The 14,506-nt window shown below is 43.7% G+C and overlaps 1 protein-coding gene and 1 long non-coding RNA gene across 7 annotated transcripts in view; both read right to left on the reverse strand.

The window, feature by feature from the left end:
* MAPKBP1 (mitogen-activated protein kinase binding protein 1) overlaps nucleotides 1–13,207 on the reverse strand; it is a 53,846-nt gene extending 40,639 nt beyond the window's left edge. For 2 of the 6 annotated variants that reach the window (XM_019442486.2, XM_019442483.2), the window contains exon 1: nucleotides 7,310–8,272. In XM_019442486.2, the coding sequence (XP_019298031.2) occupies nucleotides 7,310–7,606 (297 nt within the window). In that variant the 5' untranslated portion in view covers nucleotides 7,607–8,272. Of the gene's footprint in view, nucleotides 1–7,309; nucleotides 8,273–11,453 lie in introns of those variants that run through there. The other 4 variants (XM_053889186.1, XM_019442487.2, XM_019442488.2 and 1 more) reach the window with 4 other exon arrangements.
* Nucleotides 8,551–11,445, reverse strand: LOC128772970 (uncharacterized). The gene is made up of 2 exons (XR_008417111.1): nucleotides 9,725–11,445; nucleotides 8,551–9,505 (listed from the first exon to the last, which is right to left on the reverse strand). It is a non-coding gene; the product is annotated as an uncharacterized LOC128772970 (long non-coding RNA).
* Nucleotides 13,208–14,506: the final 1,299 nt, after the last annotated feature.

Genomic DNA, 14,506 nt, shown 5'->3' on the forward strand with positions numbered 1-14,506 from the left:
GGAAATATTTCTGGAAGATACAAACAATGGATTATTTCAAATTCAACAAGTTAATGATGAATTTGTGAGAAAACATTTTTATGCCCTGTTATTACTTAAAAAAAACCCGAGTTTATTATTATTTCACATATATTTTTCACATTTGTGCATAATTTTGTGCTTGAATGAGCATAGATTTTTAAATTTAAATTTTTAGATTTAAATATGAAATACACATGTTTCAATTAGAGGATTTTATTTTTATTGGGTTTTTTTTCTACTTACAAAAATAATACAGACTCACTGTAAAAATTTCCAACATTACAGAAATATAGAAATGCAGACAGTGAATGTCCACCATAATCTACTAACCCTCCCTGAGGTAACCAATATTAACAACAGTTTGGTATTTATAGCCTCACTTATTTTTCTATGCATATACTAACATACATGTTTTAACAAAAATATAAATAGTCATTAACATAAAAGACAGTTATACAATTTGCTTTTTGTCACTTAATATATCTTGAATACCCTTTCACATCAGTAACATCAGTACATATAGACTGACCTCTTTTCAGGAAGGTGATGGTATTTCATTTTATGATGTATCCCAATGCCCTACTGATGGTTCCTTGAATTATTTCAAATATTACACTATTGTAAATAACACCAAAAAAAAAAAAAAAAGCAGTTATATACACGTTTGTGTGGTATGAATGTTTGCATAGAACAGATCCCAGAATTGTAACTGCTAGATCAAAAGATATGAATCTACTAACTCTTCTCTTAATGGATATTACCAAACTTCCCTCTAGGAAGGCTGGATCAGTGTATGCTCTCACCAACTGTGTAAGGGTACGAATGCACTTGTTTCCCCACATCTTTGTGGATATCTTCTTTAAGTAAACATTAAAGAGAATATTTCACTCTTATTACATTAGACACTTAAAACAATGGGTTATAAAATTAACACATTTTCACTCTGCCTTTGAATTCTTAGTCTGAAAGGAAGCTCTAGGACTAATTCATTTCCTGAATTATTTCTCAATACAAATGAATTGGCTCCCAAAGAAGAAAAAAGTTATCTTTAGAGAAGGTATTGCTCTTAAAAAATATGCTCATCACTCCAGTGGTTTCTCATCAGACATAGTAAATTAGGTAAATTAGGACTTTCATCCCCATCCACCCATGGTTTACTGTTTTGACTTTTTTAGTTCCCAAAACTCATATTCATAGCCCTGAAATAATAAATTACACAGTCGTTCGTATAAAAAAAAATATTTGCAAAGCCTTCCTTTTGGTCAGGATTGTAATAAAAGTTAGAATATTGGCAAGAAAAAGGTACTGAGGATAGGTCACAATAAAAAGCTACACAGGGAGGATGATTCAATGCTGGAACAGAAGAGGCTGAACCTGCAAAAAAGAACTTCTCACAAACGGAAACTTGAAAAAATAAAATCTTGCCAGAAAATTAGAAAAAAATTCCTTAATATTCTAGAAATCCATGGACCCTGATAATATTAGCAACCCCTTAACAGCTATAAACTTATTTAGACCTTACAATGTGCTTTCACATTCATTAAATCTCCTTTAATCCTCACAACAGCCCAAGGAGGAAGCCATCAGTATTCTAATTTTACAAATGAGAGAGAAGCCAGCTCCCTCCCCCACACATGCACACACACGCCTGACTACTCAATATATGGCTGACTCAAGGAAATGCAGCACGGGCATCACTTGGGAGCTTGGTAAAATTGCAGAGTTCCAGGGTAGGCCTGAATCTGAATCTGCATTTTAACAAGACCACTGCCTCTTGCCCCTACCCACTCCTCTGTCTGCACATTAACTCTTAGAAACCATGTTCGCTAGCCAGTTCTGGGTTTGCTATGAGGGAAAGCGTCTAAGACAGCTGCTGTGGGGGCTTTGCAAAAAGCCTGGGGAAGGAAGGACATCATGAGGAGAAAGGACGTGTTTAGAAAACTCTGCAACAGGTTATATGTCATATGAAAACAATCTTAGATGTTGTGTGCTTTCCCAAACAGAACCTGACCAATGAGCATCAGGGTAACTAACAGAGGGAGGCCCACAGCCTGCCTGTTGCATACTTAGTTCTGACAAGCAGCTGCTTGCTTTTCTCCAACGCAGCAGTTGAGAGGTGGCAAGGGTCAGAGTTTCTGAGCATGCTCTGAGCTCCTCCCCCATGATCACAAACTGCCTGTGGGCTGCCCTCCACCCAATCCACCTGGCTTGGGGCTTCCTCTCCTCAGACTAACTGGGGCAGCTGCAGGAAAGCATGTATTAAGATCCCGTGCTTTTTTACCCATGATGTTATCATCACTGCCTATTTGAGAAAAGAAATCAAAATAATACAAATTTGAGATGAGGTGAGGCAAGACACTTGCTCAAGGAACTAAGCAACCTTGGAGCCTTTCAACCAGAGTCAGGTGGGCAAATGGCCTCATTTTTGCTCTTTTTCATGTTCACTGAACTCCATTTGGCATCATCCAGGTTGGCTCCGGCACGTGGCATTTTTAGATCCATTTTTTTCCCCATAGAACATAGGCATTTCAACTCAGCGATTCTCCACAGCTTCAAAGATACGATCAGTTGTGAGTAGGGACAGGCACAGGAGTAACAAAGAGGTGGAGTACAGAGAAAAAGGAGAGGTTTGGGGTAGGTAGAACTAGCAAGTAATCAGGAGTGTGAGCTACACAATCAACTGCCAACTAAGGGCAAGACAGGTTCAAGGGCCACGAATCCCACACACCCAAACAAGCAAGGCATCTGTTGGTCTCCACTGCACTCCCCCACCTCGCTCCAACCCCAGAGAGAAGCAGCAACTACTTTCAGCTTAAGGTCATCTAATGCCACTAAACTGCACCCTGTCAACTTGACATTCACATACCCACAGAACCACAAGTTGAACTGTTCCTAATGGTACCACAAGGCAAGGAGTGGAAATCGGGGGTTGGGGTGAGAAGAAAAGCAAGGATGTAGAGGTATAAAGGAGGGTTACCAAGTGATGACTCCACAACAGTCTGAGAAATTCATTATATCAACTTTTATGGGGAAAGTTGGGGGAAACGTGTATTTTTTCAGGTACTGCCCTTTTCCAAGCTGAACGCAGGGTGCAACTCTTGGCTATAGCAATACTAGGCATACTTATATGCTCAGTGTCACACTGTGCACATGAAGACTCCCTGGGAGAGGCACAGAATCAAGATTAAGTGTGGGCTGGGCATCTGGGTGACTCGGTCAGTTGAGCATCCGACTCTTGATTTTGGCTCAGGTCATGGTCTCACAGTTATAGGATCGAGCCCCACATCGGGCTTGGTGCTGGCAGAGTGGAGTCTGCTTCGGACACTCACTCTCTCTCTCTGTCTCTCTCTCTCTCTCTCCACCCCACCCCCGCTCATGCACATGTGCTCTCTCTCTCTCAAAATAATAAAACATAAAAAATATAGATAAAGAAATTTAGAAAAAAAAAAAAAAGATTAAGGTAGGCTTTGTAGTTAGGATAGCCAAGGTCTGAATCCTAGTCCCTCCACCTACTGGCTATGTAACCACCAGCTACCCACCTAACCTCTCTTAGCATCAGTTTCCTCACCTACAAAATGGTGACAGTGACAGTGTTTATTGTAGGGTGATGTAAAACATGAATGAGATAATATATGTAGAATGCTTAGCACAGTACATACACAGCAAAAGCCAATAAATGTTAGTCATTATTACCACTACAAGTATTATTATTTCTAGTATGATTTTAGGAGAGTAAGATAAGGAAAGGAAGCACTGACAACAGAAGTTGGAAAAAGTGGTTCCAGTAAGCACACTGCCTGAGAATGTTGAATAGCACAAATTCATAATGGATGGGGAAAAACTATATTAGGGGTGCCTGGGTGGCTCAGTCGGTTAAGCATCCGACTTCGGCTCAGGTCGTGATCTCGCGGTCCATGAGTTCGAGCCCCGCATCAGGCTCTGTGCTGACAGCTCAGAACCTGGAGCCTGCTTCGGATTCTGTGTCTCCCTCTCTCTCTGACCCTGCCCCCCATTCATGCTCTGTCTCTCTCTGTCTCAAAAATAAACGTTAAAAATATTAAAAAAAAAAAACATATTAACCACATAACACATAAACCTCATCTCCACCCTCACCTACCTTGATGACACTGTTAGCATCACATCCTCAGAAACTGCCAACACCTTGGTAGTGCTCCATTTCTTGACTTTGGGTGGTGATTACGTGGGGGACTATATTAGAATTACATACAATATTATACTATAATACCTCACAAACTTTCCTGTATCTGCTATACTTCATAATTTTTTAAAGTGTGTTTTGTTTTTGAAGTGCCAGCACCTTTAACAGGGTCAGCTGAGTGTATGGGGAAATGAGCAGAGGCACCACTAAAGGAATATCAAACTCAAAGCCTGATGAGACATATGGGAAGTTAGAAATTGTAGGGCACTCAGCATGAATGAGAAGCAATGTTCAAATCCAGGAGAACCTAAGAAACTCCCTTCTCAGGATTCCTCCAAAAGAGAATGTGACACAGTGGAAAAAAAAAAAAAATCAGCCATGTGGTTTCACTAAGTGTTCCAAGATCTTAAGTAAATTTAAATCTCAGCTATGAAAGCAGGGGCAGGGAAGGGAAACCATCTTCAGCTTCATTCCAGTTTTAGGAAGAGATTAAAGTATATAAACTTAGAAATCTAGTCTAAAAAAACCCCACTGTTTTATAGACCAGAGAAGCATTACAAACATTCTGTGTGATAAAATGAGAGGGGGTGGAATTTACTCCCTAGAAGTCTAAGAGGAGATACCCATCCTGTGATGTGAACTCAGTCTTCTGTAAGTGCCCTTCAAAACAAGAGGAAAATGATATAGCCAATTAAGAAGCATTGTAGACTTGCTGATATAACTGTTGGGAAGAAGGAAACCAAGGTGTGGGAAATGTGAACACTCAAAAACACCAACCTTAAAGATCCACAGTGCCCAATGTGTCTGTCATACTCACTTTATTTCTGGCCCTCCCCTACCGGAGCTTTCTTTAAGAGGTAACAGAAGTTAAGGTAAAACCTACAATGTGGACTCGATTCAGCAAACATCCAAGCAGGTGGGCTCTCACTACACAACTCTACTGACAAGTGCTGTAAAAGGAAGCTGACAGAAAACCCGGCCTTGTCCGGCATTAAACAATGGAGCCCAGAGGAGAGACTTAACTTGTAGCAGTGGGAATGTGATGTATAATACAACAAATCCTACTGAAAACACTGTAGCTTGTTTTCTTACCAACATTGCAGTCAGCCCATAGAGTAAAACCAACAGATACTCTGAGAACAACAATGCAACAGACCACGTTCCCAGAGAGGCTTAGTTTGAATAAACAAAGTCCCAAATTTCAAGCCCTGGACTGTCTTCCAAACAAAGGGGCAGTGATAACAGCCACAAGCCCAACTTTAGATTCAGTGGGTTGACAGAGAGGTCACAGAAGTCAGGCTGATGGCTCACTTCTACCAACATTTTCTCACAAGTCAAGAAATGAAAACACACAGGTGACAAAGAGAAGACAGAAGTGAAGGCAGAGAAATCCCAATGGCCCCAAAGACATTCAAAATATGGGCAGGAAATAAGACAGTGACTCAAACTGATCCAACAGGGGACACCTGCCTTAAATTACAAGTGAGGGGGGAAAAGAAACTTGGAAAGCAGCAGTGCCGTCAGACTCTGAAATGAGTGAGACCAAGTAGATGAGGGAAGGCTTTGCAAGACAACTTACAGCCTGGGCTATTTTAGACAGCAAAGGAAGAGTTGGGCTGGTGAGAGAAGAATCCTCTCTCTCTCCAGTGAGAATCACTTTGAAGGCTGAGGGCAGCTGCAGGCACCGGAAGGAGAAATGAAGCGGAGATCAAAGGAACAAAACCAGGAGAACACCTCACACTTTTCATTGCACGCCACCTGTTTTGAGGATCTCAAGACACTTTACAAGCCTTACTTGAGGAATATATCAGTGACAGAAGACTCGGCAAGAAGTTGCCCAAGGTCATTCACAAAGGCTGGTGAGCGGCAGGGCTCCTGCCCACAGGGGCCCTCTATCCTTTGTCATCTAATTGTAGGTGGGGAGCCCAGGGAGTGTGTATTAAACACTAAAAACTCTGGGTTCCTATGAGTGCCAAGGGAAGTGGGTAGTGGAATGGTGACATAAAAAACTGGCCAGGACTCAGGGATATTATCATAAAGTTTCCTATTCCTGCCCACAGAGGAAATTCCTGCTGATCTGTCTTAGTAAGGCAATTATCAGTTCCTCATATCTGACCCTACAACAGGGCAGTTCTCTCAGATCTATCTCTGACATAATAGTTTACAGAGCAATCCGTCTAAAAGACACAGTGGAGATAACTATTCAAGGAAAAGAGTATACTTAATGGACTAGCTTTCTATACCCTCAAGAAGCCTCAATGAGGACTTGGGTATGAAGCCAACAGACTTCAGGGTCCTAGCACTTAAGCCAAGGGTTCGTAACCCAGCAGTGGACTTCTGGTGGAGCTTAATATATCCACAACCACTAAACTCTATTCCCAGAGCTTCTGATTCCATATAGCTAGGATGGGGCCCAGGAATATGCATTTTTGAAATGCTGCACAAATATCCTATCTCACTGCTGTCCTGTCTCCTCTCCTAAGTCGAGAGCCATCAAGCTTGAACCATTGATCCATGAATGCTTTGAAAATGAATATGCTTCCCCACCACCAAGGAGGCAGATTAAAGAGTCTCAGGACTGGGGCACCTGGGTGGCTCAGTCAGTTAAGTGTCTGACTTTTGATTTTGGTTCAGGTCATGATTTCAGGATCATGAGATCAGGCCCCACGTTGGGCTCTGCATGGACAGCATAGGGCCTGCTTGGGATTCTCTCCCTCCCTGTCTCTCTGCCCCTCCCCCGTTTATGCTTGCGCTCAGGCTTACACTCTATCTCTCTCAAAATAAATAAATAAACTTAATAATAAAAAAAAGTTTCAGTACTAATACCTGGACTCAAACACTAAGCAAAAGCGAAAATTAGATTATTGCCAGTTTTTTCTCTTCCATGAAAATCCCCTACACAAACTCTTCTTAGAGCCACATATGAAAAGGCTCCACCATACAATGAGACATGAGCAAATTGTGGGGGAAAATGAGACAGAGAAAACATTAGAGCTGTATCCATAAAAACAGAGAACTAGAAGAAAGCTCCAAGTCACCTTGCCCATTGTTTTCAAAGGAATAATACATACCCCAGACTGGATAAATGGCTATTAAGGAGGAGGAGGATTTCAAAACCTCTTCACTTACTTTTTCAAAATCTAACGGCTCTCCAGCACAGGCAATCCTTTTGTATCCCTCAATGAAATCATGCCTGCTCGGCTTCATTCCATTTCTGTCCTTTGTTAAAACAGAAAAACGACCCAGCTCCTTCCACATAAAAATCTTCCGGAAGCTTGAAGAAAAGAGGGGGAGGGCTAGCTCCCCGGAGCACACACATGCTGAAGGAAAACACAGCCTCAGCTGAGATGAAAGGCAGAACTGACAACTGTACAGGATTTGAAGCTGAAAGGTGTTTACAACTGATAACTTTGAGTTACACTTCATCGAGACTCAGCAGATCTGGCATAAAACCTCAAATTACTCTTCTCCAATTCTATCTCAGTGCAGAGACTTCCTTCCCTTAGAGAAAGTTTAATACAAATCCCAGCTCTCAATTACCCATTTCTCAATCAATACTCTCAACCCCCATTTCTACTGGCTTTCATTTCAAGCTTCTAACCATATTTAAGCCATATTTTCAACTAGGTCTCTCCTGAATTAAAAAGTCTTTCATGAGCACTACCTTCTGCATATATGTACTTCCCCTTCTCACTTGGGCTCTTCACTCCTAAATAGGCTACATCTCTACTTCTTTTTCAACATTATTCCTAATTTCAATTTCTCTTTAAAGAGGTCACAAATCTGCTCCTAATTATTTCCTATTCTTCTGGAATTCCACGTTTATCCCCACTATATTTGACATCATTCATTTATTCTTTTCATTCATTTATTCATTTAGTATTTACTGCATACCTTACACTGTATTGTGATGTGAAAGAAATAAAAGACAAGGCCCTTGACCATAAGAAATAAAGACACACAGGGCACCTGGGTGGCTCAGTTGGTTAAGTGTCTGACTTTGGCTCATGTCATGAGCTCGCAGTTCATGAGTTTGAGGCCCGCTGTCAGGCTCTGTGATGACAGTTCAGAGTCTGGAGGCTGCTTGGGATTCTGTCTCCCTCTCTCTCTGTTCTTCCCCCACTCACACTCTGTCTTTCTCTCTCTCAAAAATAAATAAAGATTAAAAAAAGTAAAAAGTAAAAAGAAAGACATACAGGGGTGCCTGGGTGACTTAGTTGGTTAAGCCTCCAACTTCAGCTCAGGTCATGATCTCATGGTTCATGGGCTCAAGCCCTGCCTTGGGTCTCTGTGCTGACAGCTCAGAGTCTGGAGCCTGCTTCAGATTCTGTGTCTCCCTCTCTCTGCCCCTCCCCCACTTGTGCTCTGTTTCTCCCTCTCTCTCAAAAATAAATAAATATTTTAAAATTTCACAAAAAAAGAAAGAAAGAAAGAAAGAAAGAAAGAAAGAAGGAAGGAAGGAAATGAAGACATACATAAAAGAACAATTAGAGATTGGTCCCAAGGTACGGGGCTAATCAGAGAAGGCTCTATGGCTCCAGTAAATATAGAGTTGGATCTAAAAGTAAGTGGAGAATTTGGTGAAAAGGCTACTTTAGACAGGAGGAACAATATGACTCAAAGCAGCAGGCTATCTGAGGTAAGAGCTCCATAAAGGCCCTCTGTCACCTTCTTTGCCCCCTACAACCATCCTCAAAGGCCTATGTCTTCTGGTCTTCAAATTTTATTTCAGAGTTAGTTATCTGTGAATCACAAGCTTTCTGACTGCTACCATGATTACCCACAGCCAACACACATTAGAGCAGCTCACTAAGCTTTATACCTCAGATCCTAGATGGACTGCTACAGGGCAGGCTTTTAGAGTCATCTTAGGTAGAGTCTTCAATAAGGAGTGGGGGGTGATCAGGCATCTGTAGGGTCCTAGGCACACAAAGACAGCAAATACTTTTGGGTGCTAAAAAAGAGACATAAGCCCTCTTGCTGTCAAGACTATTCAAGAGTCATTCAACTTCAGCTAAGTATTCCCCTCATTCACAGCTCTAGGACAAACAAAGCCATTTAAAGCAGTCGGAAACACTGAATTCCTATTTGAAACAGGGATGTTTAATGGTGATGCCACAAGGATTCTCTTTTTCACTGTCTTCCTAGAGAGTTTCTCCTCCTCTCTTGCCTCAGGACTCACAGTTCAAGCATCCCAAGCTCTCTGAAGTCTTTCCTAATTGCCCTAAGCTGATCCCTCCCCTGTGCTGCCCTTAACACCTCTAGGCCTACTTCTAAGACAAGCACTCAACATGCCATGTTGTAATTATTTGTTTGTTTGTCTGACTAGCCACAAGCTCTTAGAATTATTTTTTTTAACGTTTATTTATTTTTGAGACAGAGAGAGACAGAGCATGAACAGGGGAGGAGCAGAGAGGGAGACACAGAATCTAAAACAGGCTCCAGGCTCTGAGCTGTCAGCACAGAGCCCGACGCGGGGCTCGAACCCATGGACCTTGAGATCATGACCTGCGCCGAAGTCGGACACTTAACCGACCAAGCCACCCAGGCGCCCCTAGAATTATTATTTTTTTAAGTAGGCTTCCCGCCCAGGGCAGAGCCCAACACAAGGCTTGAACTCACAACCCTGAGATCAAGACCTAAGCTGAGACCAAGGGTCCCTTAAGTACTGAGCCACGCAGGTGCCCCTAGCCACAAGCTCTTTGATGGCCAGGATATTTTACTCATCACTGATTCCACACATAACAGGCACACAATAAGCATTTGTTGAATGCATTAGTGATGAGTGATACGGGAAGTTTTAAAGAATGGTGACAGTACCTTCTGGATTCCAGACCAGAATTATAGTAAGTATTAACACTGAAGAATAAACTCCCATCATACATTTCTACTGCCTATACCACTCTTGGCCAGAAAAAGAGGTCAAAAGATATGAGAAGATTGCTCTAATAGTGGTAGTCACTGTCAAGTTATCAGCCAAGAATAAGAGCACTTGCAGCACTAAGAATGATCCAACATAGTAAGTGAGTGAACACTGTCAAATCTAAGACAGTGTCTAAGTTCCAGGCACCTACTCCTACCTCTGCAGAATACAAACAATGAACTCCTATTAGACTCCTAATATAGGTCACTATCTCCACTGCCGTGGAACCTTATAGCCAATTTCAACTGAATTGAAACATCCTGCTGAAACATACAGGAAAGATGTTCTCCCTTTGACCAAATCCAAGTAAGGTTCTGCTAAAGGATAGAGATCTGAACTAAGTCCTCCCACAATCCTGCCATGTTGTACATTAGCACTCTAAATCATTTCTCACTGGCTTTATTCATCTCTGAAGAGATACAGGCAAGGCAGTAAAATGCTGCTGTCTCAAATGCCTCTCCCTGTAGCAATCCTGCACCACACAAGGCTACTGTGTTTATAGGCTGCTAATATGACACAAAAGTCTAATCTGATCCTGTGGGAACAAAGTCCCAGATTCTTTTAGGGATTAAATGAATTTAGTCTACTTTTGTATTCCCAAAGTTGTGGAGGCTCAACAAAGTTGAAGAAAGCATAAAGCCAATACTCAGACAAGTGAGGGGATGGAAAGGGACTAGGCCTCTGAGGAACTTCTGAAGCAGGGTGGGATGTGGCTCTTGGCAGAGAGCGAATGAGATAGGCAATGTTCAAGGACAAACCAGGAGGTCTGTTTTACTGGTAGATACCGGGCTCCTTGCATGTTATCATTCCTAAGAAGCCAAGAGGCTCCAGTTAAATTAATTTAGGTTTCTAGAAAAGGCAAATAAATTTGTTTTGACCCCAGGCAAACGCATTTACCAAATCAATTCCTCAAACTAGGTGTTCATTCTGCTACTCCTGTCGTGCATAACCTCAGCTGTGACACTAACACCTGCAGCTACATTAGTCACAACTCAGCCCTTCACAGGATATGTGGTCCCACTACCCTCTTCCAAGAAGGGAAACGGAGTCATCAATTATGAACTGGCTTCCCCAAGCACAGACTTAGTTTGTAGTGAGGCCACAACTGAATCCAGCTTGCCTTCCTCCTATTCGTCTTCATGGAGAAATCTCACCATGCCCACTGCTGCTTCCTTTAACCTAAAACCAAATCATTGTTTTCTTAAGGGGCAGAAATGGGCACACTTGCTCCTTTAGAGCCAACAGGAGCTTCTAGTTCTCCTCTTTCCTAAGAAAGAGGAAGGCAAAAGAGGAACATGGAGCAGAGGAGGGGAGGCTTGGAAAGGAGTGCCTCCCAATACCAGGACTCACCTTGGAGCTGAGGTCTTCTCGCCGGTTTCCTGCCTTACTCCTGCGTAATTTGATGGATGGGGATCGAAGTAGGTTCTTGATCCGGCTGGTAATGGTTGACCCTTCCACAGCCATCATGATGAGGAGCCCCAGGGGACAGTTCCTGGCCCAATCTTGGGACTTGTCTCAAAAGCAGCACTGCCTTCCCACTCCACAGGTCCTTCCAGTATGCCCTCCCACTGACCTGAGATGGCAGAGGCCACCTTACCTTCTGCCTAGTCGTGTCTGCAGCTATTATCTCTAGGTATTACCCTCTCCCTCTTTCTCATACCTGCCTTCTAGCACCGCGCTGTTTGTTACATCTGAAGGACAAACCCATGAAAAAGGGGGGGTGGGGGGGGCAAGCCTGAGCTGCAAAGAAATGCCAGGCCCACGCCTGCCAAAGGCGTTTAGCCGGAGGGATGGGATTGGCCCTAGCAGGGCTGGTGGTTGGTCTGGTCCCCGTTAATGCCCAACTGTTCCCATGGCAACTGCGGTGTCTAAAGAAGGAGGTCCCCTAGGCCACTAAGGAGTCCCGCCGGGGGCTTTGGACACCTGAGCTGGCGGCCGTGGGGACACTCGGCGCTGCGGGGCTCGCTGTGGCCCGGCAACCGGTTCTGCCACGGGAGCCTCCCTCCCCCACCCCGACCCTTGGCCCTCCGCAGGAGACTGGACCCTTCTCTTTCACTTCCCTCAGCAGCCCCAGCTACTCGCCAGCGCCCCCGCTCGGGCCCAGCCTCACCAGCCCCAGGGCGCGGGGGCCACCCCGCTCACAGCGCCCTCAGGCATCGCGCTCGGCGATTTCAGCTCCGCGGCGGCAGCAGCAGCAGCAGCAGCTATGGTGGCACGAACGGCTCAAAACGCGAACTACCGCCTGGGCCAAGCTACGGGCTGGTGAGGCGGAGTCGAGGCGAGGGGGTGCGGTCTGTATCCAGGAGGGCGTTCTGAGAGTGGACCAGTAAGGCTTATGGAGGCGGAGCCAATGAAGCTAGGAAGCAGAGACAAGACTCGAGAACTAAGGGTTCCGCACAGGGCAATCGCGGGTATCGCTCCTAAAGGAAGGTCAACGAACGTGCCTTCAGAAGTGAGACAACCAGCCTTTTATGGTATTATCAGGCCTCGTCCTCCAGAGAACTGCACTTCCCTGAGTCCCAACAAGACATTAACCACGCCCCCATGGTGCTGCGGTTGGCATTTGAGAAGCCCGAGAGACCTTAGCCAAAACCAACTCCTTGCTCAAAATTATAAGATTGAGGTACAGCTTTAAGGGTCTGCTCCCATCGACCCCAAGTGCTGGGATTTAAAGCGGTTAGAATCGTTTCTGCTCACCGCCTTCCCGGCGCGTAGACCTGCGTGCAAATGACTCCTGAATAGCTCTTAAGATCGCTAAGAAGTGTTTTGAACTGGGCAATCTGATTGGCCATGATAGAAAAGGGGGCGGGAGATGACAGCCATGAACTGAGCTTCAGGTGTGCGAGGGAAGGGAGAGACAAGTGAATGTGCCTGTGAAATAACGTTTCCTTTAGGCTCCAATGTCTCACCACGCTCTCTCACCTGGAGTTAACAGACTTTCTTGCTCCAGATCTTTTATTTGTTCATGTCAAGATTTGCTCCTTTTCCCTAGTACTGTTGCTTTGGCGAGGTCACGGTCAAGCTTGTTGGCGCTATATTTAGTGATATATTTTTTCGAGCTCATCCTGGGGGTGCGGAGTGGCGCGCGCACAGAAACACTCATATTATTCCATAGGTGTCTCAACCTGAGTTTATTTCCTAGAAGCCTTTTGGCCTCATTGTTACTTCAAGAAATTACCTATGGAAAGGTTAATGTGAGCCAAAAGACTTGGGCCCCAGAGAAACCGTACATGGATATGTCTCACCCTATCCAAATCTTTGGAACCCCTAGGGGAGATGACATGTCAGCAAAAGGATTAGAACCCCTAAACCCATTCCTTGTATAGCCATTTGGCAGAGGTATGCGCTTGTGTGTATGGTAGCCATGTACTTAAAAATGAGATCTGCAAAGCTCACAAGTTGAAACAAAAATCAGGAAAAGCACCTAGATGGCATGAGGTTTCCTACCCTTCCACTACACACAAAATGGGATTTTCACATTTACTTCTCAAATCTGAAGAAGCAAGGGTCAGCCACCAAGAGTATTAAATGGGGAGTTGGTTCTTTAAATTTCTTGCTACTTTTACCTCCGAGGGGGTAGCAGCCAATGTAACACTAATAAATAGTGCCACCTGCTGTCCTTACTTGTGTGCTACATGCCCCACCAACTGCTGCCTCCACACTCAAGAGTCTCCCTAATTCTCTCCAATTTTTGTGGACCAATTTTTGTGTCCACTATTGGTTTTCTCACTTACCACTTGTGGCCAGGTGAATGGGCTTACAAAGTGTCATTGGTCATTTCCTGTCCAAAGGTACCCTGGTTTACCCCCTTAGAGAAAATGTCCCCCAAATTACTCTCATCTGAAGCTCAAGTTGTAGAGGCAAATCCAAGCTAATTTCATTGTCTAAAATGACCAAGGTGATAAAACTGAGAACAGTGTAATGAGATATTCTAAGTCTAGAATCTGGGTACTCCCGGTCTAAGGCCAAAACCACATATTATCAATTCTTCACCATTTAGTACATTTATTGTCTAGGTACCCTGCAGCTTCTGAATAGACAATATGGGAATAGGATCTAGACTGTTCCCATGCTTAATTAATTCCTCAGAAAATAGCAGTCCCAAGTCCAGTGTGAATAAAACCATTCTTCCCTTTTCTCCAAATAATTCCCAACCCACCCTCCAAATGCAGTTGACCCTTATATTATTTCACCATCCATTCACTATTTCACTTTTTATTCTGCTTGTGTGTGTCCTAAACATACATGGTTGTCAGATTTTAAAATTCTGTCTGGGAATGGATGTATACAATTGTCTGTTTTGCACTATGCTCATTAGATCAGATTTTAAAATTCACCTTAGGCTTAACATGCAAAAAGGTGCAATTATAAGACCCTGGAAAACTAACAGGCTGGAGTAAACA

Source organism: Panthera pardus, unplaced genomic scaffold, assembly GCF_024362965.1.
Source record: "Panthera pardus isolate Hobbes unplaced genomic scaffold, ASM2436296v1 HiC_scaffold_24, whole genome shotgun sequence".
NCBI lineage: Eukaryota > Metazoa > Chordata > Mammalia > Carnivora > Felidae > Panthera > Panthera pardus.